This window comes from Scophthalmus maximus, chromosome 4 (genome assembly GCF_022379125.1).
Source record: "Scophthalmus maximus strain ysfricsl-2021 chromosome 4, ASM2237912v1, whole genome shotgun sequence".
NCBI lineage: Eukaryota > Metazoa > Chordata > Actinopteri > Pleuronectiformes > Scophthalmidae > Scophthalmus > Scophthalmus maximus.
This window is the reverse complement of record NC_061518.1, coordinates 22706688-22722012: the sequence shown is the minus strand read 5'-3', so window position 1 is coordinate 22722012 and position 15325 is coordinate 22706688. Positions and strand designations below refer to the sequence as shown.

At 43.1% G+C, this 15325-nt stretch overlaps 1 protein-coding gene across 1 annotated transcript; it reads right to left on the bottom strand.

Annotated features, from left to right (window-relative positions):
* Window positions 1-9662: 9662 nt before the first annotated feature.
* Window positions 9663-14680, bottom strand: LOC118302786 (lactoylglutathione lyase). The gene is made up of 6 exons (XM_035629227.2): window positions 14524-14680; window positions 11791-11873; window positions 11366-11506; window positions 11033-11100; window positions 10208-10297; window positions 9663-10045 (listed from the first exon to the last, which is right to left on the bottom strand). Exons 1-6 carry the CDS (start codon window positions 14590-14592, stop codon window positions 9954-9956), a joined length of 543 nt encoding a protein of 180 aa, XP_035485120.1. The 5' UTR covers window positions 14593-14680; the 3' UTR covers window positions 9663-9953.
* Window positions 14681-15325: the final 645 nt, after the last annotated feature.

The following is a 15325-nucleotide window of genomic DNA, read 5'->3' as shown; positions in this document are numbered from 1 at the left end:
TGTATTTTTCTCAGCAATTACAAGATGGCACATTTATATTTCCCAAAAAGTATGTTCAAAAAAATAGGGAATGGAATGTGTGGTCTTTATTGTGAAAATGGGGGATTTGAAGAAATCTCGTTTCTGAACGATTCCAAATTCCAATCAAGTGCATTTAGGGTTGTATCCAAAATCACCTTCTCTATTTTAACCGTAGGAGAAAGGTTGCTGCACCAGGCGCACGGTTGTAATTAGTCTCTCGGTTAATCATAGGTGTGTTTTAAGCATAGCATGCAACGGACCAATCAGAGTGCCATCTCCCGCTCCCTTTAGGTGCACTATAAGGTTGCTACAATAAGGGTCATTCTCTTTAGTGGGTACAGTCTGATGATAATTAGTTAAGTGTGGTTGTCATGACGAACAAGTGACATCGCGTAACAATTTCTGACAATAACGCGAAATGACCTGATATCCATGAGAGCACTCAATTTCATACTCTCCTCTCCTCTCGTCCTTTCTTTTCTCCTAATGTCTGGTCTCTTTAATCGTCTCTCCTCTTCTTTCTCCTAAATGAACAGCAGAGAGGACAGAATACTTGGGACCAGGTTAGACAGTAAATTGAATAATTTCAATTCAAATGAAGCAAAATTAACTCGGATAAGATAAGTTCTAATTAATCAAAATATATTAGATTCAAATTAATGAAGACAACTAAATTTAAATTCAGTTTGATGGACTTACGTGCTCACCTTGAGACTTCAGCAGCTCTCTTGCTACCAAACTGTTTTTTTCCTCTCCATCAAACACCTCGAGCTCTTCACCTACAGTATGAGCTATATAGGAAGTGGGAAAGGTTGAGGGGCCAACATGGGTTCAAATGCATAAAGGATTATTTCACATCTTTAATGGAAAGTAAAAATTCCCATTCGTCAGTGACAGTAGGTCTCGGCCCAGATTTTGAAGAACTGTGTATTTCCGGCCACCATGAGGCTTCTTCACGTTTAAATTATGTCCTGAGGTCCAGAGCTCAAGTCCATGTTTAACCTTTACAATGTACTTGTCAAATAGACATGATAGATAGATAGATAGATAGATACTTTATTTATCCAGAGGGAAATTCAGGCATCCAGCAACATTTACGACCATACATACATTAAACATACATCAATCCTTCATAAAAATAAAAATACAAAATTAAATATTAAACTATAAAGAAACTAGCTTACGACGGTGCAAAACGGGAACAGTGCAAATGGATGTGCAAATGAAGGTAGAAATAAATTGTCCTATTCTATTGTCCTCCCTGCCTTGACTAGGAGCTGTTGTACAGTCTGATGGCCGGGGGGACGAAAGAGTCTGTTGGTGGAGCTGGACTGTCGGCCACTGAACACACTCCTCTGCCTGGTGAAGGTGTTGTGGAGTGGGTGGTTGGCATTTGTCCAGGGTCCTTTTTTCTGCCACATGGTAGAGTGAAGTAGCATAACATTTAAACACTGAAGAAATGTACGAGTATCTCTTGGTGCTTGAGTATAACCCGGATTATTTAGTTAGGTTCTATTTTCAGGTTTGGGTTTGTGGCAGGAGGATGTGCACATTGGTGACCTGAGGGCCATAAGGTCAAAAAACAGGGGGAAGGTCTGCTGGTGCAAACATGCAGATAAAAACGTCCGCACTTTCACGTTCAAATTACTAACTATATTGTTCGTTAGTGAATACAGACTTACGTTTTGTTTTTTAGACTGTTATTGAAGCTAAAGGCCTTATTTACACGCTCATGTCGTGTCGGGTGCGGTGGCGCGCGCCTGTAATCCAAGTCACCGGGAGGCTGAGGCTGGAGGATCGTTTGAGCTCAGGAGCTCTGAGCCGCTGCGGACTATGTCGATCGGGTGTCCACACTAAGTTCAGTATCGATATGGTGATCCTGGGGGAGCCCGGGACCACCAGGTCGCCTAAGGAGGGGTGCACCGGCCCAGGTCGGAGACGGAGCAGGCCAAAGCCCCCGTGCCGCTCAGTAGTGGGATCGCACCCGAGAATAGACGCGGCGGTGCAGCCTGAGCAATACAATGAGACACAGTCTCTTTTTTAGTGATCGACATCACACACGTCAAATATCATGTTTCATATGAAACAGCAGCTACATCATTGTATCTTCATCCTCTTGTTTCCACGGAGAAGCCTCAGAAACCAGAAGCTGATTGTTGGACCTACACCGCCTCCTCCTGGAGCAGAGGAGTAATGACCACCAATCATTCCAAACACACACGTTTTTTTTCTACTTGATTGAGTGAAAGCAATCCTACACCCTTCAGCAGTTTCTTATTTGACTCGACAAATAAAAAGGTAATTGTGGCAAAATATTTCCCTTCATATTTAGAAGGGAAATCAAATAAATGAAAGTGCAATTGAGCGTACATATTTACCACCTTCTCTATTCTCTGCTGTATGTTTCACCATCCCTGTTTGTGGATGCTGCACTGAGGTCCTTCACACTGTAGACTCTGTCGGTCTAGGGCGTCATCAGACACACGAACCTCCTTGATGCTGCTGGTTCCAACTTAGGCGCTCACCTGGAGACTTAAGCGGCTCTCTAGCTGCATAACTGATTTTTTTTCCTTTCCATCAAACACCTCAAGGTCTTCACCTACAGTATGAGCTATATAGGAAGTGGGAAGGGTTGAGGGGCCAACATGGGTTCAAATGTATGAAAGGTTATTTCACATCTTTAATGGAAAGTAAAAATTCCCATTCGTCAGTGACAGTAGGTCTCGGCCCAGATTTCCAGAACTGTGTATTTCCGACCACCATGAGGCTTGTTCACGTTTAAATGATGATGAGGTTTGAATGATGCCCTCGGGAGACAAAACATGGCCACCATCTTCATGCCCCCCTCCCCCCTTAGGGCAAATCTGCTCGGACAGTCACATTAACATAGGGACGTCCTGTTAGAAAAGAGGCTCAAGTCCATGTTTAACCTTTACAATCTACTTCAAATAGACGTAGTAGAGTGAAGTAGCATAACATTTAAACACTCATACTTAAAGTATAAGTATCTCAAATTGGTGCTTGAGTATAACCCGGATTATTTAGTTAGGTTCTATTTTCAGGTTTGGGTTTGTGGCAGGAGGATGTGCACATTGGTGACCTGAGGGCCATAAGGTCAGAAAACAGGGGGAAGGTCTGCTGGTGCAAACATGCAGATAAAAACGTCCGCACTTTCACGTTCAAATTACTAACTATATTGTCTGTCAGTGAATACAGACTTACGTTTTGTTTTTTAGACTTTTATCAAAGGCAAACGCCTTATGTACATACTCATGTCGTGTCGGGTGCGGTGGCGCGCGCCTGTAATCCAAGTCACCGGGAGGCTGAGGCTGGAGGATCGTTTGAGCTCAGGAGCTCTGAGCCGCTGCGGACTATGTCGATCGGGTGTCCGCACTAAGTTCAGTATCGATATGGTGATCCTGGGGGAGCCCGGGACCACCAGGTCGCCTAAGGAGGGGTGCACCGGCCCAGGTCGGAGACGGAGCAGGCCAAAGCCCCCGTGCCGCTCAGTAGTGGGATCGCACCTGAGAATAGACGCGGCGGTGCAGCCTGAGCAATACAATGAGACACAGTCTCTTTTTTAGTGATCGACAACACACGCGTCAAATATCATGTTTCATATGAAACAGCAGCTACATCATTGTATCTTCATCCTCTTGTTTCCACGGAGAAGCCTCAGAAACCAGAAGCTAATTGTTGGACCTACACCGCCTCCTCCTGGAGCAGAGGAGTAATGACCACCAATCATTCCAAACAGGTTTTTTTTCTACTTGATTGAGTGAAAGCAATCCTACACCCTTCAGCAGTTTCTTATTTGACTCGACAAATAAAAAGGTAATTGTGGCAAAATATTTCCCTTCATATTTAGAAGGAAATCAAATAAATGAAAGTGCAATTGAGCGTACATATTTACCACCTTCTCTATTCTCTGCTGTATGTTTCACCATCCCTGTTTGTGGATGCTGCACTGAGGTCCTTCACACTGTAGACTCTGTCGGTCTAGGGCGTCATCAGACACACGAACCTCCTTGATGCTGCTGGTTCCAACTTAGGCGCTCACCTGGAGACTTAAGCGGCTCTCTAGCTGCATAACTGATTTTTTTTCCTTTCCATCAAACACCTCAAGGTCTTCACCTACAGTATGAGCTATATAGGAAGTGGGAAGGGTTGAGGGGCCAACATGGGTTCAAATGTATGAAAGGTTATTTCACATCTTTAATGGAAAGTAAAAATTCCCATTCGTCAGTGACAGTAGGTCTCGGCCCAGATTTCCAGAACTGTGTATTTCCGACCACCATGAGGCTTGTTCACGTTTAAATGATGATGAGGTTTGAATGATGCCCTCGGGAGACAAAACATGGCCACCATCTTCATGCCCCCCTCCCCCCTTAGGGCAAATCTGCTCGGACAGTCACATTAACATAGGGACGTCCTGTTAGAAAAGAGGCTCAAGTCCATGTTTAACCTTTACAATCTACTTCAAATAGACGTAGTAGAGTGAAGTAGCATAACATTTAAACACTCATACTTAAAGTATAAGTATCTCAAATTGGTGCTTGAGTATAACCCGGATTATTTAGTTAGGTTCTATTTTCAGGTTTGGGTTTGTGGCAGGAGGATGTGCACATTGGTGACCTGAGGGCCATAAGGTCAGAAAACAGGGGGAAGGTCTGCTGGTGCAAACATGCAGATAAAAACGTCCGCACTTTCACGTTCAAATTACTAACTATATTGTCTGTCAGTGAATACAGACTTACGTTTTGTTTTTTAGACTTTTATCAAAGGCAAACGCCTTATGTACATACTCATGTCGTGTCGGGTGCGGTGGCGCGCGCCTGTAATCCAAGTCACCGGGAGGCTGAGGCTGGAGGATCGTTTGAGCTCAGGAGCTCTGAGCCGCTGCGGACTATGTCGATCGGGTGTCCGCACTAAGTTCAGTATCGATATGGTGATCCTGGGGGAGCCCGGGACCACCAGGTCGCCTAAGGAGGGGTGCACCGGCCCAGGTCGGAGACGGAGCAGGCCAAAGCCCCCGTGCCGCTCAGTAGTGGGATCGCACCTGAGAATAGACGCGGCGGTGCAGCCTGAGCAATACAATGAGACACAGTCTCTTTTTTAGTGATCGACAACACACGCGTCAAATATCATGTTTCATATGAAACAGCAGCTACATCATTGTATCTTCATCCTCTTGTTTCCACGGAGAAGCCTCAGAAACCAGAAGCTAATTGTTGGACCTACACCGCCTCCTCCTGGAGCAGAGGAGTAATGACCACCAATCATTCCAAACAGGTTTTTTTTCTACTTGATTGAGTGAAAGCAATCCTACACCCTTCAGCAGTTTCTTATTTGACTCGACAAATAAAAAGGTAATTGTGGCAAAATATTTCCCTTCATATTTAGAAGGAAATCAAATAAATGAAAGTGCAATTGAGCGTACATATTTACCACCTTCTCTATTCTCTGCTGTATGTTTCACCATCCCTGTTTGTGGATGCTGCACTGAGGTCCTTCACACTGTAGACTCTGTCGGTCTAGGGCGTCATCAGACACACGAACCTCCTTGATGCTGCTGGTTCCAACTTAGGCGCTCACCTGGAGACTTAAGCGGCTCTCTAGCTGCATAACTGATTTTTTTTCCTTTCCATCAAACACCTCAAGGTCTTCACCTACAGTATGAGCTATATAGGAAGTGGGAAGGGTTGAGGGGCCAACATGGGTTCAAATGTATGAAAGGTTATTTCACATCTTTAATGGAAAGTAAAAATTCCCATTCGTCAGTGACAGTAGGTCTCGGCCCAGATTTCCAGAACTGTGTATTTCCGACCACCATGAGGCTTGTTCACGTTTAAATGATGATGAGGTTTGAATGATGCCCTCGGGAGACAAAACATGGCCACCATCTTCATGCCCCCCTCCCCCCTTAGGGCAAATCTGCTCGGACAGTCACATTAACATAGGGACGTCCTGTTAGAAAAGAGGCTCAAGTCCATGTTTAACCTTTACAATCTACTTCAAATAGACGTAGTAGAGTGAAGTAGCATAACATTTAAACACTCATACTTAAAGTATAAGTATCTCAAATTGGTGCTTGAGTATAACCCGGATTATTTAGTTAGGTTCTATTTTCAGGTTTGGGTTTGTGGCAGGAGGATGTGCACATTGGTGACCTGAGGGCCATAAGGTCAGAAAACAGGGGGAAGGTCTGCTGGTGCAAACATGCAGATAAAAACGTCCGCACTTTCACGTTCAAATTACTAACTATATTGTTCGTTAGTGAATACAGACTTACGTTTTGTTTTTTAGACTGTTATTGAAGCTAAAGGCCTTATTTACACGCTCATGTCGTGTCGGGTGCGGTGGCGCGCGCCTGTAATCCAAGTCACCGGGAGGCTGAGGCTGGAGGATCGTTTGAGCTCAGGAGCTCTGAGCCGCTGCGGACTATGTCGATCGGGTGTCCGCACTAAGTTCAGTATCGATATGGTGATCCTGGGGGAGCCCGGGACCACCAGGTCGCCTAAGGAGGGGTGCACCGGCCCAGGTCGGAGACGGAGCAGGCCAAAGCCCCCGTGCCGCTCAGTAGTGGGATCGCACCTGAGAATAGACGCGGCGGTGCAGCCTGAGCAATACAATGAGACACAGTCTCTTTTTTAGTGATCAACATCACACACGTCAAATATCATGTTTCATATGATACAACAGCTACATCATTGTATCTTCATCCTCTTGTTTCCATGGAGAAGCCTCAGAAACCAGAAGCTAATTGTTGGACCTACACCGCCTCCTCCTGGAGCAGAGGAGTAATGACCACCAATCATTCCAAACAGGTTTTTTTTCTACTTGATTGAGTGAAAGCAATCCTACACCCTTCAGCAGTTTCTTATTTGACTCGACAAATAAAAAGGTAATTGTGGCAAAATATTTCCCTTCATATTTAGAAGGAAATCAAATAAATGAAAGTGCAATTGAGCGTACATATTTACCACCTTCTCTATTCTCTGCTGTATGTTTCACCATCCCTGTTTGTGGATGCTGCACTGAGGTCCTTCACACTGTAGACTCTGTCGGTCTAGGGCGTCATCAGACACACGAACCTCCTTGACGCGGTGCCACCATCTTTTTTCTTCCTCTGTCACAGAGAGAGGCTTCGTTGGGACGTCAAAACGCTCACCAAACCCCCCGGTCAAGAAGGATCCCTGCTCACTCTTATTCCCTTGCTCGGTCAAGGTGTAGTGGCAACAAGAACACCTGAGCACAGTCATTTAATGTGATGGAATACAATGTAATTCAGTGTCATTCAAATCGATGAATTTTATTCAAAATTCAACTCAAAACTTTTAAAAATAAATGGTCCTCAAACTATTTCAAATCAAAATTCACAGAATTTCAATTAAAAAATAAAGCAAAATGAAGTCAAATAAGATAAGTTCTTATTAATCAAAAATATATTAGATTCAAATTAATGAAGATAACTGAATTTAAATTCAGTTTGATGGACTTAGGCGCTCACCTGGAGACTTAAGCAGCCTCTTGCTACCAAACTGCTATTATTTCCTCTCCATCAAACACCTACAGTATGAGTTACATAGGAAGTGGGAAAGGTTGAGGGGCTAACATGGGTTCAAATGCATAAAAGGTTATTTCACATCTTTAATGGAAAGTAAAAATTCTCTCGTCAGTGACAGTAGGTCTCGGCCCAGATTTCCAGAACTGTGTATTTCCGACCACCATGAGGCTTGTTCACGTTTAAATGATGATGAGGTTTGAATGATGCCCTCGGGAGACAAAACATGGCGACCATCTTCATGCCCCCCTCCCCCCTTAGGGCAAATCTGCTCGGACAGTCACATTAACATAGGGACGTCCTGTTAGAAAAGAGGCTCAAGTCCATGTTTAACCTTTACAATCTACTTCAAATAGACGAGGTGGGGTGAAGTAGCATAACATTTAAACACTCATACTTAAAGTATAAGTATCTCAAATTGGTGCTTGAATATAACCCGGATTATTTAGTTAGGTTCTATTTTCAGGTTTGGGTTTGTGGCAGGAGGATGTGCACATTGGTGACCTGAGGGCCATAAGGTCAAAAAACAGGGGGAAGGTCTGCTGGTGCAAACATGCAGATAAAAACGTCCACACTTTCACGTTCAAATTACTAACTATATTGTCTGTCAGTGAATACAGACTTACGTTTTGTTTTTTAGACTTTTATCAAAGGCAAACGCCTTATGTACATACTCATGTCGTGTCGGGTGCGGTGGCGCGCGCCTGTAATCCAAGTCACCGGGAGGCTGAGGCTGGAGGATCGTTTGAGCTCAGGAGCTCTGAGCCGCTGCGGACTATGTCGATCGGGTGTCCGCACTAAGTTCAGTATCGATATGGTGATCCTGGGGGAGCCCGGGACCACCAGGTCGCCTAAGGAGGGGTGCACCGGCCCAGGTCGGAGACGGAGCAGGCCAAAGCCCCCGTGCCGCTCAGTAGTGGGATCGCACCTGAGAATAGACGCGGCGGTGCAGCCTGAGCAATACAATGAGACACAGTCTCTTTTTTAGTGATCGACAACACACGCGTCAAATATCATGTTTCATATGAAACAGCAGCTACATCATTGTATCTTCATCCTCTTGTTTCCACGGAGAAGCCTCAGAAGCCAGATATCCGATTGTTGGACCTACACCGCCTCCTCCTGGAGCAGAGGAGTAATGACCACCAATCATTCCAAAGTTTTTTTTTTACTTGATTGAGTGAAAGCAATCCTACACCCTTCAGCAGTTTCTTATTTAACTCTACAAATAAAAAGGTAATTGTGGCAAAATATTTCCCTTCATATTTAGAAGGAAATAAATGAATGAAAGAGCAATTGAGTGTACATTTACGTGACACCAATTATTTCCAGATTTCTTTGCCCATCACTATGAAGTGCAGAAAATGGCAGGGGTATAGATAAATAAATGCAGAAATAGATAATTAAATACACAAATAAATAAATAAATAAAACTGTCTATTTCTGTAATTCTAAATTGGCATTCTCTGTCCTTCATACATCACAAAATTTGTGTTTTGTCTTACAGAAAATTGTAGTCTCCTGCATCTCGATTACATTTTTAAAAAAATCCTTAAATGTTTATAAGACATTTGTTACTGATTGTAATTTATAATTCATTCCGAATATGTAAATGGAAAATGCACAGTATTTATTAGTACTTTTCTAGTCATATAGACTCAAAGCGCTTTACAGGAAAGTCACATTCACCCATTCACACAGCGCTGCTATTCACTTCGCCTCTTTCTATCACATTCATACACTATCTAAGAGCCGCCAGAGGCAATTTAGGGTTAAGTGTCTTGCCCAAGGACATCGGTATGTGGACTGGCAGAAGCTGGGATCGAACCGCCAAACCTTCGGGTTGGTGGAGGAACGACTCTGCCTCCTGAGCCACAGCACTCAAAATGATATTCATCCCTTAATGACTAAACTGCGACACAAGTTGCCTTGCTGTTGCTGCTATAATCAAAAAATCAACTTTGTTGCCACAGCTACGACTTGGCCTTCATTGTTTTGGCAAAAAAATACTACTACTTTTGTTTAGTCATGACAAAACCATTTCATTTGAACAGTGGCTTTCACAAATATCGCACAGTAACGCAGATTTATTTATTTTCTGAAAACACATACAAACTGATAGCAGATAAACTCAACAGGTACACTATAGTAGTCGCGAATCATAAAAATAACTAATCCTCATCAACTCGCTATATTAGTCCAGCCCATGCAAAGGAACACTGATTGCCATTGTGCAGCTGAGCCTACTCCATTTCCCCCCTCATCTCTGCGGCGCAGGTTTCCAATTTCATCGCTGCTCTGCTTCTCCCTGTGACGCCGCAGGAGGTGTGGCCTGTTCGCGCTGCGGCAGGTGGCAGGTTGTCGGTGTCTACGAGGTGATGGACACCATGTTGTTCGGGCTCAGGATCTCAATCCAGTAGCCGTCAGGGTCCTGAATGAAGGCCAAGCCTTTCATTTTACCTGAGGAAACAGGAACAAATTCATGTAAAATACGTAAACACCATCAGCTTCAGATGAAGACTACCTGGTATCACAGTCCGGTAGGAAAATGACAACGCGTGCACGAAAGGCTGTAAAGACTGCCACAAAAAACCTTACATTCACAAACATTTCACAGCCTACCATCATCTGGCTTCTTGACAAAAGTGACGCCTTGGTCTTCAAACAGTTTACAGGCTGCGCTGACGTCAGGAACGGCAATTCCGATGTGTCCTGTCAAAATGTCAGGTAGAACTTTGAGCCCCCACAACAGCTCCACATATTCACAGTTCGCTTTAGTTTTAGCTTCAGATACATAAACATGACCGTTAAAAATCAAAAATGTATTTCAAAACAGAATAACTGACAGGTTGATGAATTTTCAAACACAAGTGTATAAATAATATTGATTTATTTATTGCACGTTTTCATGCAAAATTACTTGTACATTTGGGACATGAATGCTGTTGTGTGTATGCTACTACACCAACATTTTGTACAATCCAAAACTATTGGATTCCGATACAAGAGTCAGAAATGCCTCCGATACTTCCGAAAATAAAACTGCAATTTTACTGACATCACTTCTTCTAGGGTGCTCAAATAGAGCAGTTGTGCTGTACGGACATTGACAAGTACGGTTTATAGAGCAGCAGAAAAAATGAAGTGAATGACATTCAGCTAACAGCTGTTTAAGTAGATCATATAAAATATATATATATACTTTTTTTTTTTTATCCACTGGTATCGAAATCGGTATCAGGAAGAGAAAAATGGTGTCAGAATGTCTCTAATGGCATTGTAGTCATTTGATTACACATGGTGCTCGTGAAATGATGTATGGATTTGATCTGATGTAAATGTCATGACCTCACTAAACCTCTGACACAACATGACACATCTCCCCCCTTTTTCATTTACGGTTGTTGGTCCCAAGTGTCTCACTGTACAAGCAGAAAATAATCTTACCAAAGCCTCGTGGATCAGAGTTTCCATTGTGATAAGACTGACTCTCATCGGACTCAGAGCCCCAGTTACTGACGGACAGGAGCAGGGAAACAAGAGGAGAGGGAAGCAGAAAAGAGCAGACTTTAGTTAATAACTGTTCAATTGATGAGGACTGAAACATTTGATTACTTTCAACAATAACTGTGACTCAACATGCTGGGTTCAAAATACGAGACCATCTGCGCACTGCAGTGGAATAGAAAATATAATACAACTGGATTTTCAGTGCAGGGGGTTGTTCTGATCATTTTTTGTGCATTTATCAACTCTAATTTTAGGATGTAAGTCCCTCACTGCGTCAGCTCAATGGTGGCTCTTCTGGAAAAGGTCCAGGCCGTCTTCTCCTTCAGATCTGTAGGAATGTCCTTTTTGTCCTCGAAGCCCAAGAAGAATAGAGAGAAACGCATGGAGGGGAAGTCAAACTTTTGCAGGAGCCTGCGAGAATTTGCACACCAGGGAGAAAAATTGACTTTAGACAGAGTCTAAATGGTTATCGATCACAAACTGTCTCAACAGAACACACACACACACACACACACACACACACACACACACACACACACACACACACACACACACACACACACACACACACACACACACACACACACACACACACACACACACACACACACACACACACACACACACACACACACACACACACACACACACACACACACACACACACACAGAGAGAACTCCACACTAATACTCACGTCATGCCGAGGATTCTGGTGTAGAAATCCAAGGATTTAACTGGATCTTTAACTCGCAGCATAGTCTGCTGCATCATGAAATCCTGAGACAGAAACACAAGGACAACGTTTTTGTGAAGTGTGCAGTAAAGCTTTTAATAAATCACAAAGAGTTACACAGTAATATGTTATGGTTTCTTTAAAATGCAGGACTAACAAGTGTTCAAATATGTTGCATTTGGTTACAATAAAAGGCCTAAACATGAGCACTAGTAGAAGCAAGATGGAGTATGGGGAGAGTTACAACCCTGTTATACTCTTGTGTGAGAACGTGCAACACAGTGGTTCGCAGGTAGAGAAGATCTCTCTGGCTGTGCTGCTGACTCTTCCTGAATTCCAGCAAAGGAACATTTTCATCTTTGCACTCACTTGTAAAAAAATAGAAGGGATTTCAGCCAAACACCACTTCTGTGCAACCAGGCGCCATAGACTGTATATTAACAGCCAGGCGCACATGACCACCACATCTGTTTGAGTTACATTACTTCCTTTTTTTCGAGGCAAAAACTTTTACATATCATTCCAGTGCTCAGGTCTGATGATGTCCTATAATCTCAACTGTACTCTGGCCCATTTTTTGCAAAAGCTATTAACAAGCACAACTTACAAGATGGTGACAGCATCACCTTTCAAAAATGGCTAATGATAGTAAATTGCACATTAGAGCTGCAACAGTTGATCGATTGAAATTCTACAACTAAATGAATCGCCAACCATTTTGATAAAAGGTTAAGTAGTTCAGGTAGAGTCAAAATTCTCTAATTTCAGCTTCATTAATGTGAATATTTTCTGGTTTCTTTGAAACTGAATATCTTTGGCGTGGACAAAACCAAACATCATCTTGGTGTTTGGGAAACACGAATTACATTTTTCACCATTTTATGTCATTTTATGGACCAAACAACTAACCGATTAATCAAGAAAATAATCAACAGATTAATTGATAGTGAAAATAATCGTTAGTTGCAGGTGAATGTGCGTGTGCTTGTAAATGACTCACAAGTAGGATTTGGTTTCTCCATAAGTGGAGAGTAAAAACTAATACAAGAGGAAATGATCCCATGAAGCAGTTTTCATGCTAAAAACTTGATTGAAAAGGAACATCCTGATATTTTGTAGTTTTGAATGTATGTGTTTCACAGCTGAGTGTTATCTTCTTTCCCCTTCCCCGTGCCCTTCCTCCAAGCAACTGTCCACTTATCAACACGTCCATTAACTCCTCCCTCTTCCACTTAAGCTCTTCCATGTTTCAAAAACATGCTTTACCATCGTATGACAGAATTCATTACTTCTGGCGTTCGCAAAGCCACAAATCCAAAGATGGCCCATCTATCCATATTTTGGCAAATATATATTTATAAGAAACCCACTTAGCACACACAGACAAGGAAATAGGAACAAGTGGGTCTTGTTGCTGGAGCAGTCTGAGGGGTTTCTGTCAACAGTGCCACAGAGTCTCACTCTTCACGGGTCAAATCTGAACAAACGTGAAGTGAACATTGATCTTGAAACCTGCCCGATCCTCCGGGGCTCCGGCAGACGTGTGTGAACACATTCCTGAAAGTCTTAAAGCATGGACTTCATTCAACGAGGGGTGAACCAGAGCAAATATTCACAGAAACTACCAACAAGTGGACCAAAGTTCCACTTCTCTGAACCAGTGGCCTGCGGACTCTCCTGCAGCCAGAATGAGAGATAGTGACAATCAGAGGTTGTTTGTTGTTGTCAACGTGTCCATAGTTTGAATCCTTGTGCACATACTTCCCGTGGAGGCTGTAGAATATCCCTGTGTATTTAATGTCTATGCAGCGCAGAAGGAAAGGCGCTTTCAGTGAATTGAATTGAAATACTTTATTTCGAACATTAAAAAAAAATAGAAATAATAAATACATGGGTTTTTTGTGTCCGAAAGGAGCAGGAGAGGCAACATGCTTATCTAGTCCTACCCCCATTCAATACAATAAGAATTTGAATAATACTACAAATGTTTCCATATCATGTTCAAGTGTAGAAAAAAATAATCCAAGTCACCACAACAACATCTGTGCTTTACATTCACCTTCCTCATTCCTGGATCTCTCAAAAACAGTTTCTTAGTACAACTCTTTGAACCTGATCGCCCCACAAACTCATGTGCACACACTTTTAATTGCGTGTCAAGAGCAATGACAGGTGGACAGCGAAAACACCAACATGTGTGTTGACGGAAAACAACGTTTTTGAATCTTGAAGTCAACTGGACAAACTGCTGCAGCACCTTCTCCTCGCAACTCTGCCCACGTGAAGCTATTTGCCAGGTGTGTGTGGACCGCACCTACACACGAAGTTCTCGCGTGAACTCCCAAATCCCGTCTAGACCTACTTGGGCTGGATGGAGAGTCTACGCGAGAAGTTACCGGCTAAAGTTTCGGACTGCGAGGCAGCTAGCTTACAGCAGCCCGCGGTAAACACGGCTCTCCCACAACCCGACACGTGGACATCGCCGCCACAACCGCCGCAAAGCATTGGCGACCACGGTCGCCGTAACCGAATCGCCCGTCACCGCGGGACTAATGTGCAACTAGGAGGAAAATGCCATGTCCGATAATGGGTGCACATCTGGGGAAGCGACGGCCTTTCGGGGCTGACTGGGTTTGAACGTGTCTGGTAGAAGTTCAGTTCAACTTCGAGCAGCACAAAAAAAATTCACCTTACCTTAGTTACCGGGTCTGCGTCTTTACAGGCTGCAGCCGCTGCCTCGTCCGACAAACCTTTGTCGCTCATTTTCGCCAACAGACTGTCACTCACAGTGCGGGACTGCAGCTCGACTGGGAGGACTGACAGGGAGCGACAGGCAGCAGTCCGAGCGGGGAGTTTTAACTGAAGCAGCTTCCGGTACCAGCTTTCAAAATAAAAGACACACTGAAGATCGCACATTGGAATTATGGAAACAATTACAGGACGATATTTCGTATATAATGAATATGAAATAATAATAATAATTAAGCTCTTCAATCGAGGAATTACATTTCACAAAGCTTTTGAGATCCATAACACAAAATACATACCCAGGTAAATAATATGTTTCAGGAGCAAAAACTACCTGTGAGAAACCCTTGATTTCTATGGTTGGATATGTATAGGAGACCGCAATGACACCATGATCAGAACGCCCCCTAACGAGGCCCCTGGTTCTGGGTTTTATTTTGAAAAATTAAACAGGAAACAAACTATCACTTGGCTGGACGGCTTATTATTATGTAACTGGGGAAGCTAAAAATTGAATCTATTATCTAGTTATTAAATTTGTCTACACACTGATGCCAGTATATTAGGCAAATACAATAATCTTTAACTGATTCATAACTTTTTTATTTGAGTGCAATATAATAGTACTGTATAATATAATGTGTGTGATTCAATAGTGTTTAACCCATAACTGCATTTAAATTGTAAGCCTCAAGTTTGAGATGAGGTTTCCAATACCTTCGCCCAACAGAAATGTGAAACTGCTGTG